Source organism: Paroedura picta, chromosome 7 (genome assembly GCF_049243985.1).
Source record: "Paroedura picta isolate Pp20150507F chromosome 7, Ppicta_v3.0, whole genome shotgun sequence".
Classification (NCBI taxonomy): domain Eukaryota; kingdom Metazoa; phylum Chordata; class Lepidosauria; order Squamata; family Gekkonidae; genus Paroedura; species Paroedura picta.
In genome coordinates, this window is record NC_135375.1 from 101,392,512 (window position 1) to 101,413,576 (window position 21,065).

General features: G+C 51.1%; 2 protein-coding genes across 3 annotated transcripts in view; both read left to right on the forward strand.

Moving 5' to 3' along the window:
• Positions 1 to 14,122, forward strand: LOC143841437 (atrial natriuretic peptide receptor 2-like). 2 transcript variants are annotated; one of them, XM_077345739.1, is made up of 9 exons: positions 1 to 807; positions 1,791 to 1,993; positions 5,301 to 5,414; positions 6,584 to 6,722; positions 6,992 to 7,071; positions 7,332 to 10,767; positions 11,094 to 11,254; positions 11,498 to 11,652; positions 13,987 to 14,122. In XM_077345739.1, exons 1-6 carry the CDS (start codon positions 141 to 143, stop codon positions 8,004 to 8,006), a joined length of 1,878 nt encoding a protein of 625 aa, XP_077201854.1. In that variant the 5' UTR covers positions 1 to 140; the 3' UTR covers positions 8,007 to 10,767; positions 11,094 to 11,254; positions 11,498 to 11,652; positions 13,987 to 14,122. The 2 variants fall into 2 exon arrangements, with proteins under 2 accessions (XP_077201854.1, XP_077201855.1); XM_077345740.1 differs by having other exon boundaries at positions 11,502 to 11,652.
• Positions 14,094 to 21,065, forward strand: part of LOC143841438 (solute carrier family 25 member 36-A-like) — a 13,974-nt gene continuing 7,002 nt past the window's right edge. Inside the window, exon 1 of the mRNA XM_077345742.1 lies at positions 14,094 to 14,506. Within this exon, the coding sequence (XP_077201857.1) occupies positions 14,466 to 14,506 (41 nt within the window). The 5' untranslated portion in view covers positions 14,094 to 14,465. The remainder of the gene's footprint in view (positions 14,507 to 21,065) is intronic.

Consider the following 21,065-nt stretch of genomic DNA (forward strand, 5'->3'; position numbering starts at 1 on the left):
CTCTGGAATCCTTTCGCTTCCGCCTGCTGCACTCCCCGCCATCCGCCTGGGGAGGGGCCAGAGGGCCTTATCTCCGAGGGGGCGCAGCGGCCGCCCAGAGAGGCTCCGGCGGGTGAAGGAGGATCGCGCCCAGAGCCCCCATGGCCTCCCCGCCGCTACTGCTGCTGCTGCTCCTGCTGCAGGCGCTCGCCCTGTTGCCCTCCGCCGCCCCGGCCGCCCCGTCGAAGGTGACCGTGGGGGTGGTCGTGCCCGAGCGCGACCTGCGCTATGCCTGGGCCTGGCCGCGGGTGGCGCCCGCCTTGCAGCTGGCCCTGGAGGCGCTGGAGCCCGAGCTGCGCAACGCCAGCCTCGCTGTCCACATAGCCTTCGCCCCGGCGGACGAGGATGGCGACTGCTCGGAGGAATCGGTGCTGGAGAACACCCGGGAGCTGAAGCTCTCCCGGGACCCCGACGTGCTGCTCGGCCTCGGCTGCGACTACACTGAAGACGCATTGAGTCACTTGGCCTCGAGTTGGGACCTGCCTCTCCTCTCCGCCGGTGAGTTAGATGTGCCTCCTTCGGCTTGGACAACAGTGAACGTCAGCCCAGCCGATTTCCGGGGACTCATGTTCTATCTGGGGCACCTGAGCCTCCACTTCAACTGGAACACAGGCGGAATCTTTGTCTTCAGGCACCAGTCAAAGGACTATGGGCGATTTTTGCAGTGGTTGCGCCATGGTCCCAGCAGCTACTTCATTGGCGACTACTTAATCAACCTCCACGGAAGGCTGGAGGAGGAGCTCTGCTCCGTCCGAACCCGTAAACGAGGTGAGTCTGCGGCCCTTTGGCTCCTAGTCCCGTGGCAGAGGAGAGAGGTCGTCCTGGACGCGGAAGGCCAAAAGCCCTGGCACCACATGCGGGATGCCTAGGCCTGGCACCTCGCTTGTGCCCCCCTCCCTCCTGGAATGCAAAGGGCGGCCTCGGAGGGCAGCGGGAGGGTAGGGGTCACAACAGGGAGGAGGCCCGAAGGAGGTGAGCCTGGGTGCACATGGAACTGCAGAGAGTGGAGGGTTTCCTCTTAAGTGGGACTGAGGCACAGTCTGATCTCGAGGATCTGAAATGGATCCAGGTTGAATGATCTGGATTTTGACCCTGAAACCACAGGAAGTCTCCTTCAACACAGGAAGGGGCTTCTATTCGTTTTTAATATCAGAACTTGGATCTCCAAATGAAATTGCTGAGCAGCACATTCAGGCCAGGCCAGGAGAAGGTCTGCCAACAACATGGCTGAGTGTCCATCCTCTGGTCCGGAGCTCACTGCCTGCCCATCGCATCCCAGGGTCTTCCTTGTTATCCCCCCTTCTATTTCCAGACCTGCCCTGTGCACATTCTGGGGTTTAAACTGCAGCTCTGTAATTGCAGGGTCCTGCGCTGTGCACTGGAGGCTTTCCAGGAGGACTGTCCTGTCTGATTTTTCTGCTTTCCTCCTGCTGCTTCTTGGCTTCATGAGTACTTTTCTTTGCTCCTTAATCCTCCCGGCCCTGTCTCTCTGCAAGTGCAATTAGTAATTGGTTATTAAAAATGGCCATGGCTTAAAGAGCAATTGCACTTTCCCTCCCTTTGAGGGAAGAAAGAGCCCAAGGAAGGACCTCCCTGCCCTGTCATTGCAGATCTCCTTGGGGAACCTTTTGAGTCAAGCCTTGTGCTGCAGGAAGGGCTGATGGGCACCTTTTCCACCTCTTGGCCCACCTGCCTGGATTGCTTGTTTGCACCTGATATGTGGTCCTCTGGCCGGTGTGGTTTCTCCTCAGTGATCTACATCAGTGGTCCCCCTGAGATGGTACAGCAGATGATGCGCCAGGCACAAGCTCAGAATATGACCAATGGTGATTATGTCTTCCTCTACCTGGACATTCTGGGGGAAAGCCTGCAAGCTGATGGGCACCGCGAGGCAGCCAAGCCCTGGCAGAGCAAGGAGGGCCAGGATTCGGGAGGCCTCCGAGAAGCCTTCCAGGTAAGTCCAAAAGTCTGTGGGTGGGAAGGGGGGGGAATCTCAGCAAAATGTGCTCCCCCCCCATTCGGTTTGTTGTGGTACAGCCTAAAGTATGTGGTTAGATCTGGGGAGGCTCAGGGAGGGTTTGTCATCTTGGGCCAGAGCTCTCAGAAGACATGAAGCCAGAATGAGGCCAGCAGTGCTTCTGTAAAAGGGAGAGATCTTTCCTCCTCTGAGAGAGCCATCACACCCAGGCTGTTGTCCTCCACGCATAGGCAAGTTTGCCTTTAGGCTCTTCCAGACTGAACCTTCAACAAGGAGTATGACCTGCAGACCGGACCTCCTTGGATTGTTCCTTGGCTGATCACCTGGAGAGGGTGTGAGGGGATGTACAGGGTTGGCCTTCACAGGTGGAGATGCTTTCCCTGTTCTGTGTCAAGCCCCGTACAGGAGGAATGTCCCCACCCACCATTTCTGCATGAAACGAGAGCCCAAACCTCACTTGAACTGGTGACTTCACTTTCGAAACATGGAAAGGAGGGCAATCGTGGGAGCGTAAAAGTGAAGGCTGGGTCAAAAATGCCACCTTGACTCCTTCCTGCATGCAATTGTCCCTGGTTGGGGTGAAAACACCCAAGCGTCTGATGCAATTCAGAAAGGTTCACCACATATTCATGCATTGAAGGTAAGGTTTATAATGCAGAGACCACCATTTTGTGAGCTAACATCCCATCAGCCCAGCTGCAGACATGAGAGTGGTGGAACCTTCTGAGCTTGAGACCCAATAGAGGCTCCCTCTTGGCACAGGATCCTGGTCTTCCTCTGCGTCAGTTCCCCAAATCAAGTGATGGAAGGCTGTATTGAATTCTATTCTTCTCTGGTTCATTGAAAGTAAACCCTTCCAGCCATGCAGCCATTATGTCAAAATCATAAAACAACCAGAGAGACCTGTCAGTCGGAGACAAGCAATACAGAGAAGCAGAGGATGGCGATGTGCCAAAAAGTTTAAAAGTTTCTAAAAAGTATATCACTTGGAACTTATTGCAAGAAATGAACAAGAACTGCTATTATTAGAGTGAAGAAAACAGAAGAGTCACTGAGGAAGAATGTTTTGCTTGAAAATGAAGCAGAGTTCCTGGGTCTAGATGTCTAGAAACCTATCTGGTTGGACCCTACAGTAAAGCCACATAGAACAAAGAGACGTTTTAGTTTACTTTTCTTTATTCTGTGTTAATTTTGGAAATAATGTTAGTAGTCTAGGGATAGGTTTTTTCCCCTCTCTTTTGGGTTGAAAATGAAGCATAGTTCCTGGGGCTTGTTTTGGCTCTTTGGTGAAGAACTAATAAACTTTTGGCACATTGCCGATGTGGTCTTCTCTGTATTCCTTCACGACCCTGGCTAGGCCTGCATCTCCACTGCGCCATGGGGCAGGGCTGAGGAGAGAGGCTGAGGGGGTGTAATTTGTGGGAAGCACAGATTCACTGGTGATCCAGCAGCAAAGGAGCAGAAATGGTTGTGAGAAGGGGTTTAAAGTCAGAGAGGGGAAGGTGATTCTGAGGGCAGAGAGCAAGCAGCATTTGTACAGCTGGTGTGGGGCAGGAGGGGCGGCAGGACAGCTATGGGGCTGCTGAGGCAGAGTCATGCAAGTGGTCCAAGGCAGGACTCAGGAGGGGCCTGGAGAGGAGACTGAGGGAATTTCCGCACATTAGTAAAAATAGCTTCACACCCACAGAATGGCAAAGGACAAAATAATATTGCACCTCCCAGGGCCTCCTCACCTTCTTGCTGTCTTGGCTTTGTCTGTCTCCTTTTTAGGCGTCTTACCCTCCTCACCTGCTGCTGGAAGAGGTGGAAGAGAGCAACATGCCTTATATGTGTTGCGCTTCCACCTGTCAATCAATTCAGGCAACCAATCCCTCTCTTCCATATTTTGATACAGTTTAAAGGTCCTGTAATTCCTGCTAATTGTTTTTTAAAATCATCCTTCTCCTTTGCAATGCTCATGTGTGGAATCCTAGATGCATAACGCTTTTTGAATGCCACCCCTTATGGGATCATGGGTCCTTTGATAAATTAATTAATTGATATTGTTCCTGATTTGGGGGGGATCAAATTTTTGAGAGGCATGCTTTGTTGAATAAAATATTAGTTTATTTTTTGGAAAAGCCTACTTGTCTGTACGCCTGTTCATTGCTCCAGACAGGCTGCCATTTAAAAAAGAAATTCCCTTCCCCGGAAACAAGGGAGAGAGAGGCAGGTGCAAGGACCAGACGAAGCAGGTGACTTCAGTGCATTTGAGGCTCCAAACCTTCCTTCTACTGGTTGCCTGCTGGCTGCTCTCCTGTCCTTAGCACTTTTTAGGGTGGCAAATCCACTTTTTGGGATTCACCAAGTCGAGCGTTAAAATGGAGGAAATAGTGAGCCGGCAGCTGAGCAGACTCTGAATGTGGAGGGGCCGGAATATGCCGCCAACATTTCGGGCCTCTCCAGCTACATTTTAAAGGTGTGGAAATTCCCTGAGGGATGGCTGACAGTTAGAAAACACACTCAAGCAGCCAAAGCTTCTGCTCCTTGTACGGCTGGCCTCTTGGCATGGAGGATCCATGGAGACCTCTGGAGCTGACCAGGGAGGGCAGGGGCCCAAGGAGACAAGCAGGGCTGAGGTGGGGGGTTGGCTGGGGGCTCTTTGACTGGTAGCGCTAGACTGAAAGCAGTGCAGGACTTCTGCCCATCTCTTTGGACCGGACCACAACAACCGAGGAAGATGCTGAAGAGACCAACTGCAAGGATAGAGGGGTTGGAGAACTGTGCCAACAGTAGGAGTTTCCAGTTTAAGGGAGGGGGAGATGACAGGGGAGGAGAGAATGTAAGTTAAAAAAAATATGCCTGAAGTGAGACATAGAGAAATCTTTAAACCCCGCCCCCCCCTTTACATAACTTTAGAACTTGGGTCCCCTTGGGGTCAATAGGACATACTTCAAAAGCAATGAGATTGTGATTTCACTGCCAGTGTATATAACGTGTGGCATTAAAAAGACAGGTTTATTGATGAAAGGCCAAGAACAGGTATTAGCCAGGAAACGTAGAACCTCCACATCCCGAGGAAGTATATCTTTGAAAAAAAGTGCTAGGAGGCAGCATCAGAGAAGGTCTCTGTGCCCTCCTTGTTCTCTGTACTCATGGTTGGTCATGGTGGGAGACGGGATGCTCTGATCCCACTGGGCTGTCCTTATGTCTGAAGCCCTTCCCCCGCTTCCTGAACACGGTCTTGGTCTCCTGCCTGGTTCTTGGCCCCTAATTCTCCCCTCACCTTTTTTTCTATTTGCAGGTGGTGCAGATACTCACTTTCCATCCGCCCCAAACACCCGAATACCAGCACTTCCAAAGAGAGCTGATCCTGCGTGCCCAGAGGGACTTTGGTGTGGCTCTCAATGACTCCCAGGTAAATCCACCCATCCCTGCCTCCCTTCTTCCTCTCTGCTTTGTTGTTATGGGATGGAGCACATGGCCCCTTGTGAGAAGAGAGGTGAGAGAGATCAGAGGCAAAACTCGGTTCTCACCTCTGCCTTGGGAATCTCCTATCAGGATGAACTACCACAGGAGACTCCCTGATCTTGAGGTGAGAGGGGGCAGCCCTGGCCTCCCTCTGCTGGCTGGTCGCCTGGGTGGGCTTGCTAGGGCCAGGTCAAGAGGCTCCCTTAGCCTTGATGTAGGTTGTTGCAATGACCTCCTCAGTGGTTATGGGCAGCCTCTGCTGCTCCTTTCCACCTGGCTTTCTTGTTTACTGTCCTGAAAAAGTTTTCTCTTGTGTACGTCCTGGGATGCTGTGTGTCTCCAATGACTCTGGAGGAAGAAGGGCTGGCCCACCCACCTTGGCACAAAGACAGGACTTCTCTCGCTCCCTGCAGGTTCTTTGGTCTGGCCTGGGGGCAAGCTTTGGAGATTGGGCACCTGGTGTACAGGCCCTGGAGCCCAACGGGGGGTGGTTCTGTGTGACCCTTTTCCTGGGGGTCCTTTCTCAGTGGAGGGGCCTGGATAGAGCTGGGAAGCTTCTAGGGACCAGGGATTGGCCTTGGGGCTGAGTTTGGCCCTTTGTCCCATTCCATCACGTTCCCTTCCCCAGGGTTGCCTTGTGGCACCCAGCTCTGAACTGTCCTTCATCTCCTGTATCCTTCACCCAACCAGACTTGGTCATCACAGATTCTACCCCAGTATACCAGTATCTGAAAGAGGGGTATTTTCTGGGAATAATCTTGGGCGTTTTCCAGCAAATGAGTGGGACAGGGGTAGACTGCCTCTTGGGTAGCAGCCCTGAAGAGCTCCAGGCCCCATTCCTTTTATGGGCTGCTACTTCTGTGTTTGCTGATGCAGGGTGGGGAACAAATCATTGTGAACCAAGGTAGGCTGCTGGGGTCCCAGCCTCTAAGAGAGAAGCTGCTGGTCTGGACCAATTCAGGACCCAGGCTGCCAGGTGGGGGAGACACAACTCCACTGGTCCCCAGCTGGCTCTCCAGAACTGTTTCTAGAAGATTCCCTGATGGTGCCCTCCAAGTCTAAGGTAGTCTGTCTCTCTCTCTGTGTGTGTGTGTGTCTCTCTCTGGTTATCCCTAGCACAAGAACCTGGTGGCCGGCTGCTTCCATGATGGGCTGCTGTTATACATCAGGACACTGATTGAGACACTGCATGAAGGCGGATCAAAGCGGGATTTCGAAAGCATCCTGAATAAGATGAGGAGCCTGGAATTCCAGGGTATCAGATCATGTTTGGAGGGGCAAGAGAGGGGGTGGGGTGGAGAATGGGGAGGCTGCAAAGAAATTGTGGGGAAGGAGCAGATGGGAGGCTGAGAGATCGAGCCAGGAGGAAGCAGGGGGGAGGGGGAAAGGGGGGTCAGGCTGCAGAGAGGAGCCCCCCCCCAAGCCTGCCAGCAGGGAATCTTATCCATGATTCATGAGGGGTAACTGGGGCCAGGGGCCTAGGAGAACTGACATTTGTCTCCCTCCCTGCCCTCCCCCATCCAGGTGTCACTGGGGCGGTGTGCAACTATAAGACAAATTACGACTTGTGGAAGATGGTAGATGTGACGAGTGGACAATACCAGGTTTGCGGGGGAGGGGGGGGTTGGGGGCTGATGCTGTCCATGGTTGGCAACAGGGACCCTCACACAGCCCCTCTGGGTCTCAGGATCCGTTTGGGAACTCTAAGCACCTTGAGTGGCATTGGGGGACCAGGGGATGGTGGGAGGAGGAATACCTGGATCTCCAGGCCTTTGTATTTGCAAGGGATTCTGGGAAGCTGCACAGAAGGGGAGGAAAGTGCAGCCCAGATCTGTGATCAGAATCTGGCGTCTCCTTCCCACAGATTGTGGATCATTACAATGGATCAACAGAGGGGTGGAAGGACCCTCCCCTCAATGACCTGCCCTCCAACCTCAGCGTGAATTGTACCTCCGATGACAAAGGTGAGTGCCTTGAGGGGTTGAGGGAGCTGCTCTCCCATGCTGGGCCACACTGGCCATGCCTCAGCCCTTCCACTCCCATTCTGCTGCCTCCGAGCCTCAGTGGCTCCTGTCTGCAAGGTGGGGCAGCCCCAAGTCGGGAGGCTCACGCTCCTGCCAGGTGGCCTCCTGTTCTGCCCCCATGGCTGTGGCCACAGAGCTGGGCTGTTCCTGAGCCACTGAGGCCTCTTCTTTCGGTAAGTCTTTGTGCAATCAGACAGTGTGGTCAAGGTTGTACACATATCCCGGTGGGGAGTCCAGGTTTCCCCCTCCCACACAGTCCTATCGTCTCTGCTCTCCACATCACAGCTACTCCAAAAATGTGGAAAGAACAAGCTCATTGCCCAGACAGTGGTTATAAACACTGTTGGTTTTTCAGTGTATTTTGTGTTGAGGTTTTGCTTGTGTATGTTTTTTCACTGAGCCTCGTGGGAATTGTAGTACTTCCTTGTCATTGTCTGGCAGAACAGCAGTTTCACCTTCTGCACAGGTGCAAAAGTGTCCTGAAAGGGGAAGGTAATGACCCTGGAACCCTCTGAACTTGCCTGCCCGTCTCTCCATCCCACCCCTGTGCTGCTTTCTGGGGGTTTCTGAATGAGCCCTTCTCTCAATATTGCCAGTCTGATACGTTTGTCCTCAGGGCAAGAAAGGGCATTTCTGCACTCTCGACTCACTCCTGGTTTCTTGGTGCTGAAATCAGTGTGGTTCTTGTGCACTTCTCTCCTTCTGCATTTTAAAAGCTACGCAGTCCATCTTGTCAGAGGCACAAACACTCCTTTTGCATTCTTGCACATGCTTGTGCTAAAATGTAGATATACTGTTGTCATGACCTACATCGAGTGGGTTCTCTGAGTTCCCTCACTCCCTTTTGTTATTTTAGGTAAGTCCCTGATTCTTTCTTTCCTTCATAAGGTTATGAAAGTGCTAGAGATCTTTTTAAAGGAGCACTGAAAAAATAGAGAACGGGCATGACCGGCAATTGCAAGACTACATAATATATCAAATGTTTAGTGTGTTCAAATAAAACCCTGAAAAGTGAAACTGGTCACCTTCAGGGCGGGGGCAGGGGCAGGTGTGGTGTGGCAACAGTCCAGACACCAAGAGTTGGGTGGGGATGAGCAGGAGAATCAAAACTAACAAACAAAAACTAGGGAAAGGGCAATTCAGAACTGGTTTCTAGAAAGGGACTGGGGTGAAAGTGGTCTCAGAAGGTGGGCAGGGCTTTGGGGAATAAATGGAAAAAAAAAAGAAGAGAAAATTATAGGCCCCCAAATTGCATGCAGAGATAAGGGAATAAATGAAAGCAGGAAGGGGCCAGGATCAATGAGCAAAACGCCATGAGAAGATGGCAACTACAGGGCAGATCCAGACCTGTGAGTGAAGGCAGGTTTCCTCTGCGCTGTGACGGGCATCCTGCAGGCCTTGCCCACTGCACCCTCCCCCCCCCCCCATGGCTTGCCGGAGTTCCCCTCTGCTGGGCTGAGCAGCCCTGTGTAGGGATGCTGGAAGACCTACCGGCAGACAACACATCCAAGTATAAAATAAATAAAAGTATTATCAATATGGTGTATTAAAAATGTCTTATTGTTCAGTGTTCATTTCATTCCGTGCGCCTTTCTGCTCAGCCTTGCGGAAGTTCTCGTCCTCCCTCCGTATCAATTGCCTCGGGGAGCATCTGTTTCACGCAGATGCAAAAGGACCCTGAAAGGGAGAAGGCAATGAGCCTGAGGACCCCCAACCAGGACCTGTTTCTGCAGGACACCCCTGAGTTGTGTCTTGGTCCTTCTGAGGGAGGGCTTCTGTCGACTTGGCTGGCCTGATGCATTCATCTTCCGAGCAAGGCAGTGGGCAGATCCAGGCCTGCGAGGGAAGCCCGGCTGGTTCTCTCTGCTTGAGGAGGGGCACTCTGCTTGCCCTCCCCAATGCACCCTTCTGCCTGGAGTGGGGCTTCCACTCTGCTAGGCTGTCCGGCCCTAAGGAGGGATGCTCAAACGCTCTCCGGTTCAGACCACAATCTTCTTGCTGGTTGGAGCAGGAAGTTCATTGCCAGGCTCTTCAGCCACTCAGGGGTATCTCAAGACGACCTGGCAGGTAAGTTTTCACACATTCCGACAGCATCGTGCACTTGGCAGCATTTCGCACGTCCTGATGGGAGTCCTGCCTCCTCCAGAAAGAGCAGTTCTCTCCTCAGCAGCGGGTCATAAAAACGAAGAAAGAGGAAACTGATTGGTCAGACAAGGATTACAAATAAACACCTTTTAAAAACAAAGTCTTTTTGAGATCATTTAAGTGTGCCTTGTCATAGGGAATTTTGTGCATGTATGTGTTTGCCTGTGATAGAGTTGCGTGCGTATTATATGTCTGGAGAGGCCTCCACTTCACCCTCTGTGCAAACACAAATCTGATTGGTCAGACAAGGATTATAAATAAACATCTTTTAAAAACAAAGTCTTTTTGAGGTCATTTAAGTGTGCCTTGTCATAGGGAATTTTGTGCATGTACGTGTTTGCCTGTGATAGAGTTGCGTGCGTATTACTTGTCTGGAGAGGCCTCCATTTCACCCTCTGTGCAAACACAAAAGCATCTTGGCAGGCCAAAGGATGTGCAACTGAACCAACCCAGGGAACCGCGTGGCTGCAAAGCTCTTCAGCAGCTGCTCGTGATGGACAGGACAGAGGTGAGCGGATCCAGGGCTTGGCTCAGGGGTGATCGGCAACTGCAGACATGATATACTCCCCTGCTTAATCACCCCTGATCCTGGGGATGGGGAATTTCACCTGAGGCCATCCAAGGAACCAAGTCCTATAATGGGGCAACTCGATGACTTTGACAGGATCTAGATGGGTCACTCTTATATCTCCTGGCTCCACTGTGACTCCAGTAAGTATTTGAGTGGAGGAGTTTCAGCTGTAAGGAGGGACAGCCCACCCTTTGCTTCTGCAGCTGGGGGAACAAGGTATTCCAGGACACACCTGGCCTCTGCATCATGTGGCAGAATGCAGCTTACTTCTCATCTGGCAGGTAAGAAAGAACCTGGTACCTTCATGACAGCAGCCACTGTATGAATTCAGCCTGCTGGGTAGGGGATTGGCAAAGGGGCTGGGTGAGGCCAATATGGCATGAACCGCCATCTCTGATGGGATGCTGAAGGCCTGGCCAGTTTCAGAGAATTTCTTGGGGTCTGTTTCCACCTGCGATAATGCTGCATGGCCCTTATGCTGTGCTCTGCCTCTTCTGCAGGTATTCTGGCAAGCGAGAGCACTGGCTGAACTGGACACATCCTTCAATGACAACTTCAAGGTGAGAGATTGTCAGTAGGGCAGGAGGGGAGTTTTCTCAGGGAGTCTGGCCCAGAAAGAGGCACAGGAGCAGGGACTCAGTGCAGAGATGAGCCAGTGTGGAGGGAGTGGAGTCCCCTGCCTGCAAAGGCAACAATCTCTGGGATCTCCGTTTGTCCACGTTCTCATAGGACACCCTCCTCCTTTTCTCCTGGACAGGGAGTGCCATCTTGGCTGCCCTCAGCCCTGCCTAAGCACTCCCATTCGGTGTCCTGGGTACCCCACACCCCCCACCCCACTCAGGACCTCCTCTTCACCCTTTTTTTTCTTCCTCTGTTCCCTGGCAAGCTCCCCCACCAGGACCATGGACAGCAGCTGACCTGGAGATGAGTGTTTCCCGCCCCCCTCGGCTGTGCAGACTAGAGGCATTAACTGTTCCTGAGAATCTCTCTGTGGGGGATCGTTCCGTGTGGCCTTACGCACTGAGAGCATGGACTTCAGCACCAGAGGTGAGAAGGGAGAAATCAGAAGCAGCCCAAAGTTTGATCTCCCTCCTTGTCTTAGCCTTGCTTCTTTCCTGCCCCCCAAAAACAAAATATTATGCGCTCTTTCAGATCGACCTCTTACTGTTTCCGAAGAATCTGTTCTATCGAAAGGTTTAAATTTTGTACCCATGTACAAGTATAACGCTTTCAGAACTGGAGTGAACTTATTTAAGATCACCAGGGTTTTGAAACTGAGAAATTTCATAGACAGGCTGCCACTCTCTATGGAGCAGTACACCGACCACCGGGAGAAGATGGAAGAGGTGCACATTCAGCCTGGCTGGCGGAGCAGTGGAAGGCTGAGGAAGTCTGCTTCACACGTCCTCCAAAGAGACAGCAGGGTGGAAGGCTTTCTGGCCTCTGTAAGTATGCCCTTCCACAAGATGGGAGCCAGCACAGAATATGCTCATAAAGGAGCCACAGTGGTCCTTACCCGTTTCCACGGTGACTCCTTCCAGAGGCTCTCCTCAGAGTTGCTGTCATTGGGAGGGGTGGTCCTTTTACAGGCCTCCCTCCCCACATCTCTGTTCTTCCCTCCACTGAACTGGAACCAGACTAACCCCCATCGAAGTCACAAACTAGTTGAAGAGGTGGGACAGAAGAATCACTGGCCAAAACAACAGAACATGGAAGTGTTTCAATGAGATTTCAATAATGATTCTAACTGCGATTTTGTGTGATGCACAAAAAATCTATCATTTCATCGGGGCCATGAAGTGAAAACCGTTTTCTATTATGATAATTATTGATTTATTATATTTATATTACCTGCCCTTTCTTCACAGACTCAGGGTGGGCTACATCAAACATGTATAAACAATATGGAAGGTATAAAAGTATAGTCTTATAAGAATAATTAAAATATTAACAGCGAGGCTAATTCTCCCCTTCACTGCCTTATTTCTAATCTTTTAGCAGCAGGAGTGGGGAAGAGGGCAGAGAATGTTTCTTTTTCTTTTCTTTTTTTACCAGTCCTCGATGGAATTAATCCAGCACTGTGCAAACTGGTAAAACAGCAAAAGGACAGGAGCTCACGGACACCCTCACCAGAGGGGGGGGGGATGAACAGGACTATGCAGGAGTAGTCAAACTGTGGCCCTCCAGATGTCCATGGACTACAATTCCCATGAGCCCCTGCCAGCTGGCAGGGGCTCATGGGAATTGTAGTCCATGGACATCTGGAGGGCCACAGTTTGACTACCCTACGTATAGGCTGCTTAAACCCCACTGATGGTAAGATCTGCCCCCCTGTGGCCCCACGCAGTATTGCAGCTGTGACAAAAGCAGCTTGCATTGACTTTGTGGTATTCATAATGAATGCCTATTATTTTAATGAAAGATTTTTTATCCATGATTTAAATTTCCTTTGCACTTTTCCTGAGAGCAAATGAAAAAGTGTTTCAATGTAGGAATCATTAGGGCTACTGGGGAAAGTTCTGGTGGGGTTGCCCCTCTTCTTTCTTCCCCCCTCCATTATTTCTCCTCCCCCCATTCCAGGTTTCTTTAGGGCCTCCCAAACCACCCCTGTAGAGCAGGCTAGAACAGCTAAATAAATGGTTAAAGGATAAGTCACAGAATGCACAGGAAGGGGGTGTATTGTATGCTGATATTTCCATATATGGGCCAGCAAGTTGCCTGAAATACTAATATGTATGTTTTAAGAGTTATTCCTCACTTTTGGTCTTCCAAGGTGGCTTACAACAAAATACTCCCTGAAAAAATAATCAGAAGAAAAAGGAGTCATGTTTCACACAATGGTGGTTGACTTGCGAAACTCCCTGCCACCAGATGTGGTCAACAATTTTGCTGGATGTTAGAGGAGTCTGGACAGGTTTATGGAGGACAGTATGTGAGCCATGATATTTGGGCTTCCAGGTTCCGAAGCAGAATGCCTCTGATCATGAAATAACCAGGGAACAGCCAGTGGGGGACAGCTATTTCCTGTGGGGCCTGCCTGGGGCCTCTGACTGGCCATCATTGGAATCCAGATGTTAGACCGGGGCCTGGTCCAGCTGGGTACCTCTGATGTTGACAGCAGGCCCTTAAGAGGCCACATGATTCTATTCCTTTAACATCATCAACAAACGGAGGAGTTATGACTTGGTACCTAAAGAAGAAAAGTGGTCACATGTGGCCAATTGGTCACATTTCAGTCCCATGCCACCCCCTTTGAGTGCTGAGCGAAGAGTTGGTTTGTATACCCCTCTTTCCACTACCTGAAGGAGTCTCAAAGCAACTTCCAATCGCCTTCCTTTCCTTTCCCCACAACAGACACCCTGTGAGGCAGGTGGGGCTGACAGAGCTGGGAGAGAACTGCTGGCTGCATGTGGAGGAGCAGGGAATAAAACTACCACTGCTAATTACTATACCACACTGTCTCAATAATTGCAGTAGAATGATTAACATGTCTCTCAGCTGAGCAAGAGGCCTTGTTTCTCCTGAGGGCCAAAACTGGACATTGTAGCACCCTCATGACCACGCTGAGGACATCACCAGCATTTTAAAGTTATTTAAAGGGGGGGCTGTTTTGGCAGGGGAAAATAGGGGGGGGGGGTAATGCTGCAGCCCCAAAACATTTCAAAACGACTTTAAGCAGCAACATCAACAGCTTTAGCTTTTTATACCACCGTTTTCTCTCCCAGAAAGCGGCTCAAAGCAGCTTACAACCTCCTTTTTCGTCCCTCTCTCCACAACAGATACCCTGCGAAGTAGACGGGGCTGAGAGAGCTCCAAGAGAACTGCTTTGCGAGAGCAGCTCTAACAGGGCTGTGACTGGCCCGACGCCGCCCAGCTGGCTGCCTGTGGAGGCGGAGCGGGGAATCGAGGCCGGCGCTTCATATCAGAAGCTGTTGGCTGCGCTGGCACGAGCCGGAAGAGAGCGAGAGTGGCTGGCTGGTCGGCCAGCTTGGCTACGCAAGCGCGGCTCTCGGGCTCCAGACCCACCGCGCGGCGGCAGAGGCGGGCTGGGCAGGGCCTGGAGCTCGGCCAGCGCGGGCGCCGCTCCCAATTAGGCGCCGGGCTGCTGCGCAACTCGGCAGGGGGAGGCGGGTCAGCCCTGCCCTGCCCAGCCCAGCCGGCCTTTCCCCCGGGCGCACAAGACGAGCCACGCGGAGAGGCGGCGGCGAGCAGAGCCACGAGGCAGCGCGGGAGACGCAGCTCTCTGCCCGGGGAAGGCATGGCCGGACGGAGCACGGCGCTGCACCTCGTGGCCGGCGGGTGAGTGAGGGAGTGCGTCGCTTCTTGCTTGCATTGCTCCGCAGCCAGTCCTTTCCGGAGCGGAGCTGGGATCTGCTTCTGTTTTCTGGGGAGGGAGAGGCTGCTTGAGGGAGAGACCCCCGCCCGCCCCGAGGGGAGAAAGTCCCAGCCGCGGTCTGGGGCCTCTCCCCTGTTCCAGCCAATCCGTTTTGTTTCCGGTTGCTCCAGACCAGGGGTGGGCCAACTGTGGCCCTCCGGATGTGCATGGACTACTGGCAGGGGCTCATGGGAATTGTAGTCCATGGACATCTGGAGGGCCACAGTTGGCCCACCCGTGCTCCAGACTCTGAGAACGGGCTCCTTTGCCAGTCGCCTTGCCACGGTTTTGAACCGCCTCCTCTAGAGCAGACCCGGGTAGTGCCCTTCCGATGCACTTCGGAAGTAGATTTTCCGCACAGGAAGATCCCGCTGCAAAAGCACCTTGAAAGTGCATGACCCATCGTGGGCGAACGAGCCCTGGTGGGACTCAGTTTTATTTTTTACATTTGTTTGCCGTATTTATAGTCCGCCTCCCTCTCTGGAACCCAAGTGGGATTGCTTGGAGTCAGTCAATGGGATCCACGCAATCGAGCTTGGCCTGAAGCAAAGTGATGCAAAACCCAGAATCTGCAGGCAGACCTGAAGCAAAGTGGGGCAAACATTAAATTGCATAGGCAGATTGAACCACCTGCAAGGAGCTGTATGTATTGGGCTAATTCTCCTCCTGCGTTCCTGCAATTGGTCAGAGGTGGTAGATAGAGTCCACCGGCTGAGGATTGCTCTCAGGATGTTTTCTTGTGTATTCTTATGGAGAGATTTGCTAAGAGCTTTTGGGCAAAACGAAGCAAAAATGTCAGGAATGGGCCTTTCTTTTTTTCCTGGGCGGAGGCAGCAGATTTCAGATCAGAGTCCCTGTTAATTGATGTGCACTGCAGGTTTCAACATAAATTTCCCACGGTTATGCTGATTTTGGAGTGCCCGTGGGCATGTCTGTCTTTAATGCTTCTTATTCCCCACCAGTGGAATGCAGAATTTAGAATAACTTAATCAACCCAACTCATTTAATGACAGGAGCTCTACTCCTGTCCGGTAGAAACAACAGCCACCGGTCACTGTATTGTTTTATGCTGTGTTTTTATTATTTCAGTTCTTGTATACATTCTACCATGTAAACTCAGCCTAAAAATAATAATCATAATAACAACAATTTACATTGAAAGGGGAGCATCTGTGTAAGCAGATGTGCTTAGAGAGACAAAATAATGTGTACAGATGAGGGAAGGTTTACCCCAAACCCTTCATGTTTCTGACCTCCATCTGTAGCAGTTTCCATGCTGCTCACTTCCCTTCCAGCATTGGAGACAAACAGGGAGCCAAATCCTCAGGATGCAGACCTAGGCCATATTCTCTTGCCTGGACAATGCAATGGGGTGGCCATAAGTCCGTTGTGACTTGAAGGGGCAAGAATTAAGGCAGGCCAGAGCAGGGTTTAGTTGTGTGTGTGTGTGTGTTTTTTTAGAACTGTTTTTTATACCCCGCTAGAAGTCCCAAAAGTAGCTTGTAGATACATTTCACTTCCTCTCCCCATTGTGAGGTAGATGGGGTGGAGAGAGCTCTAACAGAACTGCTTAGTAAGGATGGCTCTGAGAGAACTGTGACTAGCCCAAGGTCACCCAGCTGGCTGCAGAGCAGAACAGAATTTATTCTGCAGCCAAAAACCAGCATAATAATCCAACAATCACCCAGCCGGCTGCATGTGGAGGAGTGGAGAATCAAGGCCAATTCTCCAGAATTAACCACTAGACTACCACTCTTTAAGCACTACCCCCATGCCGGCTGTCTAAGCCCCCCAAGGCTCCTGTCTCCACTTTTCCCATTGAGAACATGGGAAGAAATGCATGTGGAGGACCTACCACATCAGACCTTCTTTCTCCCAAACAGCAGACTGGATCTGATTGTTACCCCTGTAGGCCGGAGACAGGCTACCCCTTCAGAATGCTCTTTTGTTTTCAACATAATGGTGACCTTAGAGATCCAGCCTGAAGACCTGGCTATTTTCCCCTCTCCCCAGCATCTAGTTATCCACATGAAGGATTTGGGGGAAGAAGGAGGAGGAGGAGTTGGTTCTTATATACCGCTTTTCTCTCCCTAAGGAGGCTCAAAGCGGCTTACAGTCGCCTTCCCTTTCCTCTCCCCACAACAGACACCCTGTGAGGTGGGTGAGGCTGAGAGAGCCCTGATATCACTGCTCGGTCAGAACAGCTTTATCAGTGCTGTGGTGAGCCCAAGGTCACCCAGCTGGCTGCATGTGGGGGAGCGCAGATTCAAACCCGGCTCACCAGATTGGAAGTCCGCACTCCTAATCACTACACCAAGCTGGCTGAGGGGTGTATGCATGTGTGCAGAGAACTCTCCGGACATTTCACCTTAAGAAAGGTTTCACCCTCTTGGAGTTCGTTCCCAAGGAGAAAAGAAAACACAATGCTGTTTGAATAACTGATGATTTGGTTCATTCTCAATGCCTCTTTCCGTGCAGCACTATTGGTCAGAGTTGTGTCTCGCAGGCCAAAATGTGCCAGCCCCCCTCGCTTTCTTTCCCACGGGGACTCTGGCCTGGTTTCTCAGCAATATTGACCTTCCAGTTTTTGGACTCGATGCATTCTTTGTTCCATCCGCTGGCACTGGGGAAAAAAAACTAACTGGAATTAGCTAGGACCTGAAAGGTAGAACATCTGTACCATTTGGACAATAGTCCTTCCCCTCCCCAAACCCCACCCTCTGCATGCTCCGCCCCTAAAGTCTTCAGGTTCTTCCCAAATGGGAGCTGGCAACCCTATTGCTTATACATCTATATTTACATGCACTTATTTATTTATAGCCCGCTTTTCTCTCTGGTTGGACTTAAAATGGCTTCAACGTGGTTCATTTTCTCACAACAACCTTGTAAGGTAGACTAGGCTGAGTGTGTGTGACAGACCCATGATCACTCAGCAAGCTTTGACGGGAGAAACAGGGATTTGAACTCGGATCTCCCAAGATCGTAGTCCAACATTCTGTCTGCTGTGACACATCTGCCCTCACTGAGCCACTGGTTCTCACACTATGGGTGTATTATTAAGCCCTCTCTCTGTACATGGGTGCTTTCACACATGTTCTTGGACCCCTCTCAGGACTTACTGGCACAGCTACAAGACATAGTTCTTCTACCCCTCACCGCAGGTCAACTGTTTGCTTAGCTGAATATTTGTACAATCTGGCTCGTGAGTTATGCAAGTCTGACCTTCTGGCCCGATGCATCGAGGGACCTTTCGTCTCCCTTGTCCAGCCTCCAGTCATGAATCTGTCTGGCACATAGCATGAAATAATACTATTAGGCAAATAGTTGTACAGCCCGCTCCCTCAGTTAGCAGCTTGTTCTACATCTTTGGCTTTCTTTGACAATCGTTCCAGCCCCACCTCCCTCTCGGGACCCAGTGCCCCCCCAGGTTTCCTCTGACCTTAGCCCCCCTTGTGATACAGAGCCCATTTTGTCCCTCCCTATCCCCTCTGTGAAGTTTTTCCACATTCCTTCCCTTTAGTTTTCAACATTCCATGAAAGACTTTTGTTCCCCTTGTGAGATAGAATGGTCAAGAACATTCTGTGACATCACAGCAGCTGAGCCAGCAGCAGGGAAGAGGGGAGGGGCTTAGAGATAGGCAATCCCCAATCAGCCTTTCTGCTAAGTTAGTGACCTTGGGCAAGTCATTCTGTCTTGTTACAACCCACTTCTCAGAGGTGTTGTGAAGATATAGCTCAAGGAGAGGAGGACTATATTCAACTTGTGGACTCCTTGGGGAGAGGTTTGGAAAAAAATGTGGTTCCTTTTAGCCCGTTAGATATTAGGTTTCTAAGTTATCAGTGCGCTAATGTGACTATCATTCCTGCCCAGTGGCCAAACAAGCAACCTTCCCATTAAAGTAATTCACAAAGTCCCTGGCTGCCAGAAACCCCAGAAATTTCGTAAAGCCCCTAGCCGAGGAACTGATGAAGAGCCCTTTTAAATTGTTGCATTCGTAGAATCATAAGAGTTGGAAGGGATCTCCAGGGTCATCTAGTCCAGTGGTTCTCAACCTGGGGATCGGGACCCCTTTGGGGGTCGAATGACCCTTTCATAGGGGTCGCGGCAGGGCAAGCAGCTTGTCCGGGGGGGGCGTTGCCAGCCACACAACAGCCTTGTGAGGTAGATCTAGATAGAGCGCTTGTTTGTCTAGAGCAGCGGAAAAGAGCGAGATTGGCATGGTGGGACAAGAGGCAGAACTGAACTGAGAAAGCCCAATTTATATACAATCATGACCAATGGATCTTCATGCCATGGTCAGTTTCAGTTTAATTTCTGTGAAAGAACACTTGCGTAATTTTATGGTTGGGGTCACCACAACATGAAGAAATGGATTAAAGGGTTGCGGCATTAGGAAGGTTGAGAGCCACTGATCTAGTCCACCCCCCTTCAGAATGCAGAAAATTCAGAACTTCTTGCCCTACCACACTGGCTCCAATTCCATACAGTCAATTCTCTAAAGCAGGGGTAGTCAACCTGTGGTCCTCCAGATGTCCATGGACTACAATTCCCATGAGCCCCTGCCAGCATTTGCCAGCATGGGAATTGTAGTCCATGGACATCTGGAGGACCACAGGTTGACTACCCCTGCTCTAAAGCAGCCTTTTTCTCCAGGGGAACTGCTCTTTGTAGCCTGGAGATTAGCTGAAATTCTGGCAGAACCCTAGGCCCACCTGAAGGCTGGCATCCTTAACTAGGTCTGTTATGGGGGCAGGAAGAAGGTGAAGGTTGGGACCAATTTCCAGATTGCTCAGAAAGGCACTATGCCAGGGGTGGCCAAACAGTGGCTGTTCAGATGTCCGTGGACTACAATTCCCATGAGCTCCTGTCAGAACATGCAGGGGCTCATGGGAATTGTAGTCTATAGACAACTGGAGAGCCACAGTTTGACCACCTCTGCACTATGTGATGACCTCCTAGGAAATCACTGCCTCAGAGCAGTTCCAGTGTGTCAAGTCCGTGATGGTTGGACCCCCTCGACTCCCACTGGACTTTAGCTCTTTGGGCATCTCTGCTGGGAACGCATCCAAGACCAGGCATCAGCATGTTAATCAGTTGCAATTCTGGAGGCGGGGTGTGTGTGTGACGCACATCCAGACAGTAACACACTGCTCAGGAGCAGCAGGGAGGACACGCAGAGGTAGCTGGAGCAGTTGCCTCACTTTGGTTACGCACACTCCTGCCTTGTGTAATCGGTTGTCTTGCCGTAACAGTAATGAAAGGGCAGAAATCTCTGCTCTGATTGGTTAGAAAGGCAGTTGGTGTGAGTTGAGTCAGCAGGCTTTTGGCAGGACTTGGGGCTCTTGACTCCTCCATCTCAAGGTCCGTAATTGTGCAAAGAGTACCGCAGTGTTAGACTCAGTGGGCAAAAGGGGCTGCTGTATATTTTTTTAAGGTCTGCTTCGAGATAGCTGACCAGTTGAAGCTGGTGCATGGAGGCCAGTGGTGCAGCTCCTCTTCCCTCCACTTCTGATGAATGGCTAGCCTAGCGGTCCTTCCTTTGTTGAGCTTGTAGATGATTCCGATACACTGAGATGTCAAGACCCTGTTCCCTGTTCTCATGATCTTGCCCTCAGACTCCCACTCCTTCCACAGGAGTGGAACATTTCCAAATTTGGAAATTTTTAAACAGATGCTGGATAGCCATCTGATGGAGAGGCTGATTCTGTGAAGGCTCAAGGGGGTGGCAGGTTACAGTGGATGAGTGATAGGGTTGTGAGTGTTCTGCATAGTGCAGCGGGTTGGACTGGATGACCCAGGAGGTCCCTTCCAACTCTATTATTCTATGATTCACAGAGCCACTGGCCTTTGACAAAATCCCTGGAGCAGCTTCTAGATCAGGCTTTTTCAACCAGGGTTTTGTGAAACCGTGGGGCTTCTTGACAATACTGGCAAGGTTTCCTGAATAGGTGGGAGTTAATTCATTTTAATGTGTATTTTTAATTGGTTAAAGGCTTATCAGGTGACATTGACTATACGTGGTCATGTCGACCACCTCCCCCTTCCCAAAAGTGGCCAGTGATGGGCCTGGAGAGGATGGGAAGGGGAGGGACCCCACATGGGCTTGAACACAGCCGTGCTTCCCAACCCTATTCTGCACAATCACGCCACCTCTGGGGTTTCTTGGAGCCTGAAGAAAGCTTCTGGGGTTTCTCAGTGGTAAAAAAAAGTTGAGAAAAGCTGTTCTAGATGGTCCAAGGTAGTCAACTGTCATGTCTGGTTGTTTCACGTGTAACACATCCCATAATCGCCGGCAGGGGTTCATGGGAATTGTACTCCATGGAGATCTGGAGGGCCACAGTTGCCATAAACCTTTGCCACCACAGGCAATCTTAACTCGCTGACTGGTGTGTTTATACAATGTGCATGTTTTAAAACCCACATATGATTTTTTCCCCCTCAGTGTAATTTTTGAGGCATCCCTGAAACTTCACTGAATGGGA